This window comes from Alligator mississippiensis, chromosome 2 (assembly GCF_030867095.1).
Source record: "Alligator mississippiensis isolate rAllMis1 chromosome 2, rAllMis1, whole genome shotgun sequence".
Taxonomy (NCBI): domain Eukaryota; kingdom Metazoa; phylum Chordata; order Crocodylia; family Alligatoridae; genus Alligator; species Alligator mississippiensis.
The window spans coordinates 284,834,572-284,849,421 of NC_081825.1; the positions used below are offsets into that span (position 1 = coordinate 284,834,572).

Genomic DNA, 14,850 nt, shown 5'->3' on the forward strand with positions numbered 1-14,850 from the left:
TACAACAAGGTCATACATCTCATCAATCAATAAATACAAGAAAACATTTATGATGCCCTCACAAAGCCCCAGACTGCAGTGGGGTTCATGACAGTATTGTCTTTAAAGCCATAGTTCAGCTAGAGCTTGGATGTGCTCCCAGAAGCATCCAAGGATCAAGGAATATGGCATTTGGGACGTAGTTCTGGCACATAAAACAGTGCCTTAGCCATGTAGGCTGTCTGACTACAAGGAACAATACTACATCTGGATAAGCACAAATTTCTCCTTGTTGAAAACTGGGTTCCCCTTATACTTCTGAGTAGGATCACATGTAGTTGAGATTTGGAGTTGCCACCAAAGGTGGTCTGGTTAGAATACTGAGAGATTCTGCTTTGCTCTAGTTTTCAGAACTGTAAATGCTTCCGCTCAGTCTGGAGTTTGATAAGATGCTTCTTTTCAATCTTTATTGGGTGCAACTGTTATATCAACTACAAGCAACAGCGATGACTTTTTTTTTTCAAGTTCTGAATATTTCAGTCTTTCTCTTGGTACTCAGATATATTTATAAAATTCGTTTGCTTGTACCCTGGACCAGAGACTGTCCTACCTTTTTGTATTTACAAAAGTGCTCTTATCCAATGCTCTGGGTGCCTTTACAATAACTTAATAAGCCAGTTGAGATGTGCGTGCATGCATTAATATAAGAAATGTCCAATAACTGTAAAAGGGCAAAAAAAACTAACAAATAAATTATAGTTTGGGGACTAGTTTACATCCATGGCATGCACAGACTTTTATCAATCATCTTTCAAATAATGTTCCTGGAAAGCCAGTATAATGGAAACAATTCAGGTTCTGTAGTATAGCATGCGTCTTAGCGCGCGCACACAGAATTTCTTGAGTCCTGTGCTGTACCTTCTTGCAGCCCAGGGGGAGGAGTAGAGTGGGCTTCTAAGTCAAGGCAACCTGTATCTGGTTACCTGCAGAAATCTTGAGCAGCATGGCTGCATATGTTTGCTACGATTCTACTCTTAACATCTCCTTGCATGCTAGAGCAAGCCTTTGGAGGAGATTTTGTGGAAGACTGACATTCTGTTCATGCAAAGAATGATTATCTGTGCTGATGGCATCCCATTATCCAGAATAAAGTGGCCCTTGTGAAAATCTTAGTCTTAAATTATATATTCTTTAACACAAATTGCTGTTATAGGATTATATCCCAGTGGACCAGGAAGAGCTGAGAGACTATGTTAAAGCCAGGCTGAAAGTTTTTTATGAAGAAGAACTTGATGTGCCACTTGTACTGTTCAATGAAGTTTTGGATCATGTGCTGAGAATTGACAGGTGAGATGAATTCAACTGCTGTTTGAGATGCTTAAAATCAGAAAATCTCTCTTAGATTTGTCCAGAAATCTAATTCAGGCTAGTCAAAAATGGTATTCCAGTCTTTTTCACAAAACTAGCAGTTCAGTGGTTCTGTACTGGAGACCTGCACTAAAAAGTGCATTGTAAGTTCTCTCCCACTTTTAACTTTGTTCATTCCTTGGAGTCTCAGAACAGCAGAGATTTCCTATGCCTGAAGAAGGGTGATTGCACCCAAAAGCTTGCAAATAACTTCTTTTCAACTCTTCAGTTGGTCTAATAAAAGATATTACATCTGCCCTAAGAACCTTGCCTGCCTATGTCCTTAGACCAACACGGCTACAACCAAAAACCATTGTGTAGGTTCAGCATTCTAGCTTTGTATTGGACATTCTCAACTTAAATTTTATCTGCGTGCTCAGTTAAGAGAACAAGGAAAGGAAATTTGAAGAATATGGTGCCCAAGTGAAAATTAATCAGGCAAATCCTGCTTCATGTTGTGGTCTTTTTCAGGATCTTCCGTCAACCTCAAGGTCATTTGCTTCTGATTGGAGTTAGTGGAGCAGGGAAGACTACTCTTTCACGATTTGTTGCTTGGATGAATGGCTTAAGTGTTTACCAAATTAAGGTAGGTAGTCATGTTACTAAAAAGGTATTTTGATATTTTGAAGCTTTGTTTGCATATATCCTACTTAATAAGGTTTATCACCTAGCACTGGAAATGGTACATAACTAGTGTTGAATTTATAGGTTCACAGGAAATATACAGGTGAAGATTTTGATGAAGATCTAAGAACAGTACTGAGGCGCTCTGGCTGCAAGAATGAGAAGATAGCATTTATAATGGATGAGTCTAATGTCCTGGATTCTGGATTCCTGGAGAGAATGAATACTCTTCTAGCCAACGGAGAGGTAACTTGAGTAAATCGTGTTTATGTTGAGTGAGTACCCCTTATGCAAAGAACAAAAAAACATTTGTTTGTTTCCCGGATTAGGTTCCAGGTCTCTTTGAAGGAGATGAATATGCTACCCTTATGACTCAGTGTAAAGAGGGAGCACAGAAAGAAGGCTTAATGCTAGATTCACATGAAGAACTGTACAAATGGTTCACCAGTCAAGTTATTCGTAATCTCCATGTTGTGTTCACCATGAACCCATCTTCTGAGGGCCTGAAGGACAGAGCAGCTACCTCTCCTGCTCTCTTCAATAGGTGAGTATCACATGTTAGAAATCCGTTTGGAAACAAACCTAGGTATCTTAAGACATCGGTCTTAATGTTAAGACTTAAAGAGTACCATCTTCTCTTGCTAAAATGTTTCCAATGCATCTTCAGGTGTGTCTTGAACTGGTTTGGAGATTGGTCAACGGAAGCACTGTATCAAGTTGGCAAAGAGTTTACAAGCAAAATGGATCTTGAGAAGCCAAACTACATTGTGCCTGATTATATGCCAGTTGTGTATGACAAACTACCACAACCACCATCGCACAGGGAAGCTATTGTAAATAGCTGCGTATTTGTTCATCAGACCCTTCATCAGGTGTGCTGTTATTTGTTGATCCTTCTCAGAACTCTAGTATGTTCCTATTTCCTAATAATGATAAATTATCATAAAATTAAGCAAGAACACTTGGCACTTACCTAGGGTGTCCTTAAGCATACTGTTTTCAGTATTTTGGCATCTTACATTTGTAAACCTTACACTTAACAAAATGCCTTTTTCTTGAAAGGCTAATGCTCGTCTAGCAAAACGTGGAGGGAGAACTATGGCAATCACGCCACGCCATTATTTGGACTTCATCAACCATTATGCCAACTTGTTCAATGAAAAGAGAAGTGAGCTGGAAGAACAGCAGATGCACTTGAATGTTGGTCTTAGAAAAATCAAGGAAACTGTTGACCAGGTACATACCTCTTTTCAAACAAAGCAAAAGCTATTAAAGCATAATTTGGTCTAAAAACACTTCTCACAGCTCATTTAATTCATCTCAGGTGGAAGAACTTCGTCGTGACTTGAGAATAAAGAGCCAGGAGTTGGAAGTAAAGAATGCAGCAGCTAATGACAAACTGAAAAAGATGGTGAAAGATCAACAAGAAGCTGAGAAAAAAAAGGTAAAAATCCAAGCTTATTATTTTCATGTATAGAATGGATTGTTGCAAATAACTACCCTTTTGGTTTATAGTAATACTCCTAATGGGAACCTACAGCCTCTAAAAGGAAACAGTTTTTAAATATTTGTACTACTTTTCTCATAGGTTATGAGCCAGGAAATTCAAGAGCAGCTGCATAAGCAGCAGGAAGTAATTGCAGATAAACAAATGAGTGTGAAAGAGGATCTGGATAAAGTTGAGCCTGCTGTCATTGAAGCTCAAAATGGTATGTTAGCACTTACTAGCATGTCTTTGTATAGGTCATGGAGCATGATTCAAGTCAAAGGGAAAATGCCTGTTTTTCAGTGGGCTTCTGGATTAGTCCCACTACCTGGGGGAATACAAACCCTTTAGCAGAGGAAGGAAAGTATTAATACCTTAAGCTTCCAAAGTTGTTTGGAGGTGGGGGGGTTTTTGCCGCTTTTTTTGTTGGGAATGGTAGACTTTTATATGCTGAGCAATAAACTTCACTGCTTTTGTGAATCTCTGCAAACATACCATATTCTGTGTTTGTAATGAAGAATAGTATTGAGAGACTTGCAGTAATATTCTGTAATCGTACAAAGTGGTGAAATTTTATGATTTGTCCAGACTGCTTAAGCCTAAGCACTGCAAGCCAAACTCCACCTTTTCTGTTGAAAGCTAATGAAGTCAGGGAGCATAAGGGTTGTCAGTCAGCAAGCTCAGTCCAAATGTGGCCACCCTAAAGTTTCAACTCAAGGGCAGGAGGCATTGAATACTTGGGTGTTCAAACTTTCTCTGCAGTATTGCAAATGAGCCGTGTGCTAGCCAAAAATACAGTTAGAGACAAAGTTTTAGACTTGTTTTTTGTTTAAATCAACATTTTTAAATGCACGAAAGCCTTTTTTTCCCCCCCCAATGAAAAATAGCACCAAATACAGTAATAAGTCTCAATATTCTTATTTCTAGCTGTGTAAGGGTTAAGTATGAATGGTTAATAGTTTCCTGGCAATGAAAGGAAGTATGAAATATCAATCTCTTCAATAGCTTTCTTTTTGTTGTCTTTAGTGCCTCACTGTGCAAAAGTCCAGCAACATTAATACAAGCACAATAACACATTACTGCAATACTATATAATGAAAGTTTAAAACAAAAAATCTATTTCTGCTATGCCGATTCTAAAATACCAGCATTCAATCCATAAAAATGTCCTACAAAATCTGTCTCTTCAAGTCTTGTTGTATCCATAATTAGTTTGGCAGAATAGGTTGCATAGGAGAGGATTTAGAATTCATTATTTTGCATAAGTAATTGGATTTCATAATGCACTGAAAAATCTGGTAATCGAAACATGGACATCGTAATACAAAGCAACTTTGTACCTAAACTTTTCAAACAATGGAATGTAAGAGTGAAGTTGTAGCTGTGATGGTCCAGAAATTGAAAGACAAGGATTTCTTAGGGTGATACCTTTTTATTGGACCAACTGCATAATTTTTCATTGTAAGCAGCAGATTTTGATATTTTCCATGTTATGGTCTTACAAGAGCAGGGCTAATAGCCATGGTGGTCCAGTTGTACTGTAAGCGTCTGATTTTGATATCTTCCACATTGTGGTAGTCGGCCCAATAAAAGAGATCATACTAAGAAATCCTTGCGTCAAACCTAAGATTCAATATGCAAGTGTTTTGCAACATACAAGTCTGTTCTAACTGGGAAGTAAGTACTGCTTTAAAACGCCAAATGCAATAATTGTAAAATTAAATGTCATATGACAACATATACTGTACATCTGTGTTCAAGTTCATAGAGGTTTTTTAGTCTGCTTAACTTGTCAGCTCCGAGTTTGACCAGTATGAATTTTCATATCAGTTTTCATCATAATGCTGCTTTGGAGGCCCCTCATAACTCTCTAGTTTTTTGTCTTTCTCAAGTTGTGATAGCTAGTGGTGGGTATCAATATCAAAAGTTCTTTTCAGAAAGACTGAATTCCTCTAAGATTTTAATTTTTAAGTAGCTTCTAAATCTGAAAACATTTTGTTAACTTTTTTTTTTTTCCTTTCTTCTCCTTGAACTGGTGTGATGGCTGTGGCTAGCTGTTAAATCCATAAAGAAGCAACACCTGGTAGAGGTCCGTTCTATGGCCAACCCACCTGCAGCAGTGAAGCTAGCCCTGGAGTCCATCTGTCTTTTGTTGGGTGAAAGTACAACTGACTGGAAACAGATACGTTCCATCATCATGAGGGAAAACTTCATCCCAACTATTGTAAACTTTTCTGCTGAAGAGATCAGGTGAATAACTGCAAGTATTTAACCACTGCCAGGAGCAGAAAAATTAACAGGTTTTCGCAATAAGAAAGTAGTATTACAATTTTTCTGAATAGTCAGAGCTGGCCTTACTTTTGTTCTATATATATAACACAACAGAATTAATCTCAGGATAAAGTAAGGACTGTTCCCAGTAATGGAACTAAAATTCATTTCATGTGTTAACAGTAGTCTTTAAATCCCTTAAGCATTGCAGTTCAGATGCTGAAGGTTTAAGGTACTGGGATTTTTTTTAGTTTTAGTTACTGTGGTAGGGAGCAAGTTTTAAAACTTGTGACTACTGTCTGTGCTTGGGCAAATGTATTGTTTACACATAGTCTGTCAAACATGACTCTTTCAGTGATGCCATCCGGGAGAAGATGAAAAAGAACTACTTGTCAAATCCCAGTTACAATTACGAAATTGTCAACAGAGCATCCTTGGCCTGTGGTCCTATGGTAAAATGGGCAATTGCACAGGTAATTAAGTCAGTTTGTCAACATAAAATGTTCCTATATTAATGTGATGAAAGGTCTAATTTGAAGGTGTTCAGAGTATCAAAGATGCTAAATCATGCGTCTCCAACCACTCACTTCAGTGCTTTCCTTTATAAAGAACAAAAATAACAAGTCAAGTAAGCATGCAAATTGAGTGTTTTCAAACAATGCCAAATTAACTGCTCTGACATGCCTAGTGTCCTACACTGAGTTTGTATAAAACTACTAGGATTGTTATCATAAAACTTCCTCAGTTTGAACTATCAGTTTTCAGTAATGGTGACTAACCTTGCTGCTCTGCAGCTAGTTTTCAACTACTACCAAGACCAAATTCTGCTGACTTGTCAGCTAATGGAAGAGATCAGGTAAGTAAAATGTTTTCCAGGTAACATGAAGGTCTTGCTCAGGTCTCTTGCATTGCTCTGAAGTAATGCTAGTAAAGCACAATGCAGAATAGTGTAATAATTTTCAGCCTTATCAGGGCTAGGGTTAGTTGCTTGTAAGAAAAAGTTTTGGCCTCAGACCAGACTTTGCAGGGAAGACTTCTGAAATGTGAGTCACCTATTAGTAAGGGTTTGTTAGCCAAGGCAACTCGTTGCTTCAGTGTACTGCATAATCAAACTTGAATTTGGGAGTCTTACGGCTCCCCAAACATTGAGCCCTAATCTGTGATTTTTTTTTTTTAAAGTAAAAGATTTGATTCTGCAGAAAGCTTGAACTCCTAAAAATCAGAAGGACATTCTCAAAAGATTGTACATGCTGTTGGTGTCCTATCAATAATACACATTTTCAGGAAGTGTGTAGAGCTGATAGTTGTGTGTATTTTACAGCTGAACTATGCTGATATGTTGAAAAGAGTAGAACCTCTGCGCAATGAACTGCAGAAGCTGGAGGACGATGCCAAAGATAACCAGCAGAAAGCTAATGAGGTGGAACAGATGATTCGTGATCTTGAAGCCAGTATTGCTCGCTACAAGGAAGAGTATGCAGTGCTGATTTCAGAAGCTCAAGCTATTAAGGCAGACCTGGCTGCTGTAGAAGCAAAAGTGAGAACTTTTATGTAATAGTATTCCTCTTCCTGACTTGCTTTTGAATTTGTGGAAAGGGGGCAGAAATCTATATGGCTTTCAACTTTTTCTGTCCATCTTTGAAGCAGATCTGCAGCACTTTCACCAGCACAAATTGCATTTCAAGACTTCATTTCTGGGCTTATATGGCTTTTTGGGTTGACAACTGCAGAACTTACAATTCTTCTAGAACAGGTTCACAAGCCATTAGACTTCAAACTGCTGCTTCTCAGCTGGGGTAGTGTGGCACTCCAGGGTCCTTCCTCAGGAGTACTGACACAGGCACTGCTGCCACAGTCTGGTAAGCTGCTGTAGCATGTCTGCATCCTTCTACTTTAAGCTCTTTGATTAGCCTAAAGTGGACAGCAGAGCTGGCTTGTGCTGCAGTCTTTCCCCAGTCTGCCCCCTCCTCCCCCATGCTCCTGGAAACAAGTACGCAGGACAGTTCCACCTGTTCCACCTTGCTCTGTTTCCGGGAGATGCTGTGCAAGGTCAGACCAGGAAGGGCAGCACAAACTGGCTGTTCTGTCTCTTTTAGGCTGATCGGAGAGCCTTAAAGCAAGCAGAAGAGCACGTGTACTGCAGTGTTTCTGTTCTGTGTGTGCAGCAGGCCTGAAGAGTACTTACCGCAGTGGCTTTCGGGGTCCTGCTGCTGACACTGTAACCAGAGATAAAGAAGCAGATTTCAGTCTGGAAGAGCCATGCAGCATAATTGATTTCTGTATGAATCTCCTTCAGTCATATGACACTAACATAACTATCTCCCTAAGCAGTACAATTTAGCTCACTGTCTGAAGCACTCTAGAGACAGTCTTCCGGATTCAGTAAGGTGCTAGTTTTTCTTTTTTAATCTGGTCAAAGTACCAGTACCAGTTTTCAGAAAAATAAGACTGCACAGTGCGTCCCTCTTTCAATTCTTCAGTGCTGCCCTGTTCTCCTGATTAGGCTACTGGTTTTTAATTGGCTGGAAGAGTCTTGTGCTGCTGTTGCTTTTAAGGCTGGGTGATTCAGAGAGATTTTTTTCAGTCGTGTTAAACTCCACCTTTCAATGCAGGAAAGTAATGGTTTTTTTTTTATGGCCCCTTTGTGTCTCTTCTAAGCAGTTTCCTATGGAAATGCATAGAGCACATTGCAGTTGTTCAGTGATTCTCAACTGGGGAGGTCCACATCCAAAGTTGTCAAGGGATGCCTTTTCTAAAAAAGGTTGGGAAGCTCTGCTTTAAACTGTTGGGTTAATTGTGTGGACAGTTGGTCAGAACTAGGCTAGCCAGTCCCTTTCAACAAACACTGAGTTAACCAATTGGAACAGTTCAGTCTTGTAGTTTTTGAGAAGCTTGTTACTCAGTGCTTTCTCACTGAGCTAATAGGTTGCACTTCTTAAACTGCACTTCAGGATAATTACTGTACAGATATTTTTGTAGTAAAACAAGAGTGGATTGAAATAATGCTAAACTTTGTTCCTGAACTCCAGCTGCTCAAGTGGACATGAACAGCGCACGTCTTCATGGCTGCTTTATTTGTCACACACTTCACTTCAGAAATATAAAATTTAACTGTGTTTAATTAGAACCAAACTTCCACTGGTCTGCACATACTCACTTTTTTGATCTCTACTTGCACCCCAGGTTTTTTTACTTGGCAAATTTGCCTTTTCACATGCAATAATTGAATGCTTAACTTCTGAATAAAGACTGTTTGCCTCTATTTTTTTTCCTTAGGTAAATCGTAGTACAGCTCTCTTGAAGAGTCTGTCTGCTGAACGTGAAAGATGGGAGAAAACAAGTGAAACCTTCAAGAACCAGATGTCCACTATTGCAGGGGACTGTTTGCTTTCAGGGGCCTTTATTGCGTATGCTGGCTACTTTGACCAGCAAATGCGTCAGAACTTGTTCACTACGTGGTCTCACCACTTGCAGCAAGCAAATATCCAGGTAAAAACTTATCCATAAATGTTAAAGTAGTGACTTCGACATGACAAAAGACATTTTGTAACTCATTAAAATGAATTACTACTTTAAGGGGGCATTAGCAAATGACATTACTTTAGATCTAATTGTTTTTGATCAATTACAGTTGCATAAGTTGTTGCTAGATGCTGGCTAAATACTAATTAGCATTTACTTTTCAGTTCCGTACAGACATTGCAAGAACAGAGTATCTTTCCAATGCAGATGAGCGGCTTCGCTGGCAAGCCAGTTCCCTACCAGCAGATGACCTATGCACAGAAAATGCCATCATGCTCAAGCGATTTAATAGGTATTTCATTTTTAACGGTAAATAAGGAGTCTAACAGATAGGGGCACAGCTCCCATTAGTAGCAGTGGTACTGAACATTCTTCAGAAGTTCGGTGTTTTATGAGAATTGACATCACTGAGAAGAAGTGCTTTGCAAGACCTCTGAAATTGTAAAGGTGTTTATACACATGCTCTGGGAGTGGTGGGGAGGGGGCACTCTAATTAGAGTGGCTCTGAAAACTGCTCTAATTAAAGCACCTGGAGCGTCATATTTGTTGACATCCCCACACTGAAAAATGGCAGTGGCGGTGCTTTTTAACTAAAGCTCATCAAACAAGCTTTAGTTAAAGCATCCCCACTACCGTTTTTCAGCACGGGGACACTGATGCATATGACACTGGAGTCTACTGGAGCATGGTAATTGCCACAGTCCAGCAGACTCAATCAAGTCTGCTGTGACGCACTGTAATTACAGTGTGTCGGAGCAGCCTTGTTGTACGTGTACAGGAACCCTAAATGTCTATGGTAGGTAGTAATTATGACAGAAAATGAAACGTTTCCTTCCCTTGAATCTTCATAGTTAGTTCAAATATACTAAGAAGGAAGGCAACAAATTCTAAATTAAAATACTAAAGCATATGAGGAAGGTATTAAAGCTGAAGGATGACAACTATAAGCTTCTATTTTCCATTATGCGACAATGTCAAATAACAAACAAAAAAACCCCCCTAGAATACAGTAGTTGCTGAACCGTAATAGATTCAACTGTTTCTATTCATCCAGCTTAACTAATGCAAATAATTGTTCAATAATTTAGGTATCCACTGATCATTGATCCTTCTGGACAAGCCACAGAGTTCATCATGAATGAATACAAGGACCGTAAGATTACTCGTACTAGCTTTCTGGATGATGCTTTCAGAAAGAACTTGGAAAGTGCATTGAGATTTGGTAACCCATTACTGGTCCAGGTTAGTCTTTTGCTTACAGAGGAATTCCTGATTACATTTCCAGGAAGCCCTCTCAAAATCAATGCTTTATACCTAAAAAGCATAGCATTATTGCCATAGTAACAAAACATCTAAATGTAAATAAGGTTCCTTGCAGACATTTAATTCAGAACTCCAAAGCACTTGTTAAGGTTGCAGTAACCAGAATACCTATATAGGCCTCTGATTCACCCTATAATGCAGCTAAGATAATCGTCCATGCCTGTTCAAACACTGTTCCTTCTCTTTTGCCTTTTAAACTTCAAAGCTGCTAACTCGGTCACTTTCTTTTCCTCTTGTGCATCCTGTCTGCTCTACTAGTTATCTGATTGCTCACAACTTGCTCATCCACTCGCTTAAATGCCCTTCCATACCACTGCTTTTTCCACAAAACACCTTCCCTAAACTGATCTGTAATGATGGTTTCTCAAAACTGTGACCCGGTGCCAACTAGAAGCCAGTCAGTGTTTAAATGACTAGGTTGTACATAGTTGAAAGAAGTAATTGGTATGATTGTACAAAGAGTAGTGAATGTGTAGACGTTAAAGTGTATTAAGTTCAATTAGAGAGGGACTTGAAATAATTGGCGTGTCCCATTAACCTTATGGTATGTTGTTAATATTACAGAAGGAGAACCAGAGGTACATAGAGAGTTACTTTTTCAAAGGGGTCATGCTGCTGTAAGCCTTTGCTTAGTGTCTCATTCCTCTTTAGAGAGGTTACAATTTGTTTGTTTAATAAGGGTTTGTAGCAATGGGAATTCCAGGGGTTGGTTTTTTTTTTTGTGCTACTTGTAATTAGATATCTACGCAGAGTAAATAGTGAACCCAAACTGGAAATATTACTACAATCTAAAACATCTGACTAGGACTTGAACTAGATTCATAGATGTTAGGGTCAGAAGGGACCTCAATAGATCATCGAGTCCGACCCCCTGCATAAGCAGGAAAGAGTGCTGGGTCTAGATGACCCCAGCTAGATGCCTATCTAACCTCCTCTTGAAGACCCCCAGGGTAGGGGAGAGCACCACCTCCCTTGGGAGCCCGTTCCAGACCTTGGCCACTTGAACTGTGAAGAAGTTCCTCCTAATGTCCAATTTAAATCTGCTCTCTGCTAGCTTGTGGCCATTATTTCTTGTAGCCCCTGGGGGCGCCTTGGTGAATAAAACCTCACCAATTCCCTTCTGTGCCCCTGTGATGAACTTATAGGGAGCCACAAGGTCGCTTCTCAACCTTCTCTTGCGGAGGCTGAAAAGGTCCAGGTTCTCTAGTCTTTCCTCGTAGGGCTTGGTCTGCAAGACCTTAATCATGCGAGTGGACCTTCTCTGGACTCTCTCCAGGTTATCCGCATCCCTCTTGAAGTGCGGCGCCCAGAATTGCACGCAGTACTCCAACTGCGGTCTGACCAGCGCCCGATAGAGGGGAAGTATCACCTCCTTGGATCTATTCGTCATGCATCTGCTGATGCATGATAAAGTGCCATTGGCTTTTCTGATGGCTTCATCACACTGACAACTCATGTTCATCTTGGAGTCCACTAGGATATTCTACTCTAAGCTATGAAATAGTTTGGTAGCATTTCTGCATATATGACCAAGGAACTTCATATAGATTACTGTTAGAGTTTGAGCCAAGCTGAAAATCCTGGTTTAAATCAGAATTTTGTGCAGGCTTTTTTTTTCTAGTTGCCTTCCTGGCTACTGTTCTGTACTCAATTATTGTTGCTATGTTTAGGATGTGGAGAGCTATGACCCAGTTCTGAATCCTGTACTGAATCGTGAAGTCCGGAGAACTGGAGGCAGAGTGTTGATTACCCTGGGAGACCAAGACATTGACTTGTCACCCTCATTTGTCATTTTCCTTTCCACTAGAGATCCAACAGTAAGCAAACCTTAAAACATTAGTTCTTTAAGGGGGAGGGAAAGGAGTATTAAACCTCCAAAACTATTTTTGATATCTTTTTGTAGGTTGAGTTCCCACCAGATCTCTGCTCTCGTGTTACATTTGTCAACTTCACAGTAACTCGCAGCAGTTTGCAAAGCCAGTGTCTAAATGAGGTCCTGAAAGCTGAAAGACCAGATGTTGATGAAAAACGTTCTGACCTGCTTAAACTTCAAGGTACGTTCCAGAAAAACCACCAACATCGGATGACATGATCATCCCTTTATTCTTTGGATGGGAAGAAAACTTAGTTACTTGCTGTGCAGCTGTTTCTCAGCTATAAATGGTTCTATTGCTTCTGGACACTTGTTTTATAGCCTGTGTGCTTTGAAGTGCCAATAATTTAAAATAAAATACATATAGAAATGCACAACACTTATTTATGCATATCTCTCTTTCACTTAAGGTGAATTCCAGTTGCGTCTGCGTCAGTTGGAAAAATCTCTTCTACAAGCTCTTAATGAAGTAAAGGGACGTATCTTGGATGATGACACAATAATTACTACTTTGGAGAACCTAAAGAAGGAAGCAGCAGAGGTTACCAGAAAAGTAGAAGAGACTGATATTGTCATGCAAGAAGTAGAGACGGTATCTCAGCAGTATCTGCCCCTGTCTACAGCTTGCAGTAGTATCTACTTCACTATGGAGTCACTGAAACAGGTGAAATAGAACCAAATGTTGTTCCTCTTCTCCCATCAGAAATTCTACACTTCATTTTTTTTCCCCAAGTTGAAGTAGTACTAGTCAGATTACAGTTCTCTCTCCAGTACAGCTACATGTCCAGGAATTGCAGTAACATCTACTGTTTATTAGATAGTAGGGCCTTTTAAATTTGCTTTCTAAGCTTTAGTCTTTTTTTTTTTTTTATGTAGATACATTTCCTGTACCAATATTCTCTCCAGTTTTTCTTGGATATCTATCACAACGTCTTGTATGAGAATCCAAATTTGAAGGCAGTTAAAGACCATACACAGCGTCTCTCAATCATCACAAAGGATCTCTTTCAGGTTCGGTACAGCCTTCTTTCCTTTTTATTTTTTTAAGGTCTTCCAAAAGATTCCAGAAACTATTTTATGGCTTCCGTTAGTTCACACTAACCTGTTACTCCTTCAATAGGTGGCTTTCAATAGAGTGGCTCGTGGCATGCTACATCAAGATCACATAACCTTTGCCATGCTGTTGGCCAGAATTAAACTCAAAGGCACTATTGGGTAAATATTTGATTCCTTGGTTTTCAAAATTCACTTCCACTTCCCATCTTATGCAAGATGTGTTTTAATCATACTCATTTAAAAAAAAAGGAACTCTGCTAAAATCTACTATTAACTTTTTCAGGGAGCCTACGTATGATGCAGAATTCCAGCATTTCTTAAGAGGAAAAGAGATTGTACTCAGTACAGCATCTCTTCCCAAAATCAATGGGCTAACAGTGGAACAGACAGAAGCTATGATGAGGCTGAGTTGCCTTCCTGAATTTAAGGACCTGGTTTCCAAGGTTCAAGCTGATGAGGTAAATTGAGCTATTCTCACTACACTAAACTAAGTTTAACCTCTTGGCACTTACGACCCTATTTCACAATAGATTGTGGGACACTAGTAATAACATAGCTATAATGTCAATGTGCCTATAAGGTAGGACAGTACCATTATTGCCACTTCAGAGGGTAACTAGTGAAGATTAAGGGTCAAAATTTAACTTCATTTTGCAGTTAAGGATGCAGAGGCACTCATGGACTTCCATGGTGGATAAACACAAAGTGCTCTGAGAATCCTGTCAGATATCTATGTGGATCTCTAGGAGCCCAAATACTTTTGCATGTCTCTGGCTTGCCCAGGGTCCCACAAGAAAACTGACAGGCCAGGAACTCTTTAAGTTTTGCATGTCGGTTAATGCACTAATCCCTATCCCAAGTCTTTGCCTCTTCAGAGACTAGTTATACAGGTTTAAGCCCTCTTACCTTAATTGGAATATCTAGTGACTTTCTGTTTAATGTAACACAGACATTGAATTTTGGTTGGGGTGGCTGTATTGCAGTAAAGACCCCACTCAGGATGAACCCTTACTGTGCTATGGTCTCTATATGCTTGTGTAAAGAAGAGGGAAATGCCTGCTTAGAAACCTTGCAACTGCAGTTAAAAATAATGAAATTTGAATCTCAAGCTCCTCAGAAATATATTAACTATGATGTGCTTTCCCTCCAATGCAGCAGTTCTGCATTTGGCTGGATAGCAGTTCACCAGAGCAGACGGTACCATACCTTTGGTCTGAAGAAAAACCTTCAAGTAAGTTCAGCTGCCGCCTTAAGTCTTGCTACCAATAAAAAACGTTCAGAATAGAACTTCAAGTCTTAGGCCTTAATA

The 14,850-nt window shown here is 39.6% G+C and overlaps 1 protein-coding gene across 1 annotated transcript in view; it reads left to right on the forward strand.

The window, feature by feature from the left end:
- The window catches only part of DYNC1H1 (dynein cytoplasmic 1 heavy chain 1), a 65,610-nt gene that overhangs the window by 38,680 nt on the left and 12,080 nt on the right, over window positions 1-14,850 (forward strand). The window contains exons 44-64 of the mRNA XM_006270410.4: window positions 1,193-1,326; window positions 1,858-1,972; window positions 2,095-2,256; window positions 2,340-2,554; window positions 2,678-2,882; window positions 3,073-3,246; window positions 3,335-3,454; window positions 3,599-3,719; window positions 5,551-5,746; window positions 6,123-6,240; window positions 7,089-7,304; window positions 9,044-9,256; window positions 9,454-9,581; window positions 10,378-10,531; window positions 12,283-12,429; window positions 12,516-12,666; window positions 12,896-13,149; window positions 13,362-13,496; window positions 13,606-13,700; window positions 13,825-13,999; window positions 14,697-14,772. Of these exons, the coding sequence (XP_006270472.2) occupies window positions 1,193-1,326; window positions 1,858-1,972; window positions 2,095-2,256; window positions 2,340-2,554; window positions 2,678-2,882; window positions 3,073-3,246; window positions 3,335-3,454; window positions 3,599-3,719; window positions 5,551-5,746; window positions 6,123-6,240; window positions 7,089-7,304; window positions 9,044-9,256; window positions 9,454-9,581; window positions 10,378-10,531; window positions 12,283-12,429; window positions 12,516-12,666; window positions 12,896-13,149; window positions 13,362-13,496; window positions 13,606-13,700; window positions 13,825-13,999; window positions 14,697-14,772 (3,304 nt within the window). The remainder of the gene's footprint in view (window positions 1-1,192; window positions 1,327-1,857; window positions 1,973-2,094; window positions 2,257-2,339; window positions 2,555-2,677; window positions 2,883-3,072; window positions 3,247-3,334; window positions 3,455-3,598; window positions 3,720-5,550; window positions 5,747-6,122; window positions 6,241-7,088; window positions 7,305-9,043; window positions 9,257-9,453; window positions 9,582-10,377; window positions 10,532-12,282; window positions 12,430-12,515; window positions 12,667-12,895; window positions 13,150-13,361; window positions 13,497-13,605; window positions 13,701-13,824; window positions 14,000-14,696; window positions 14,773-14,850) is intronic.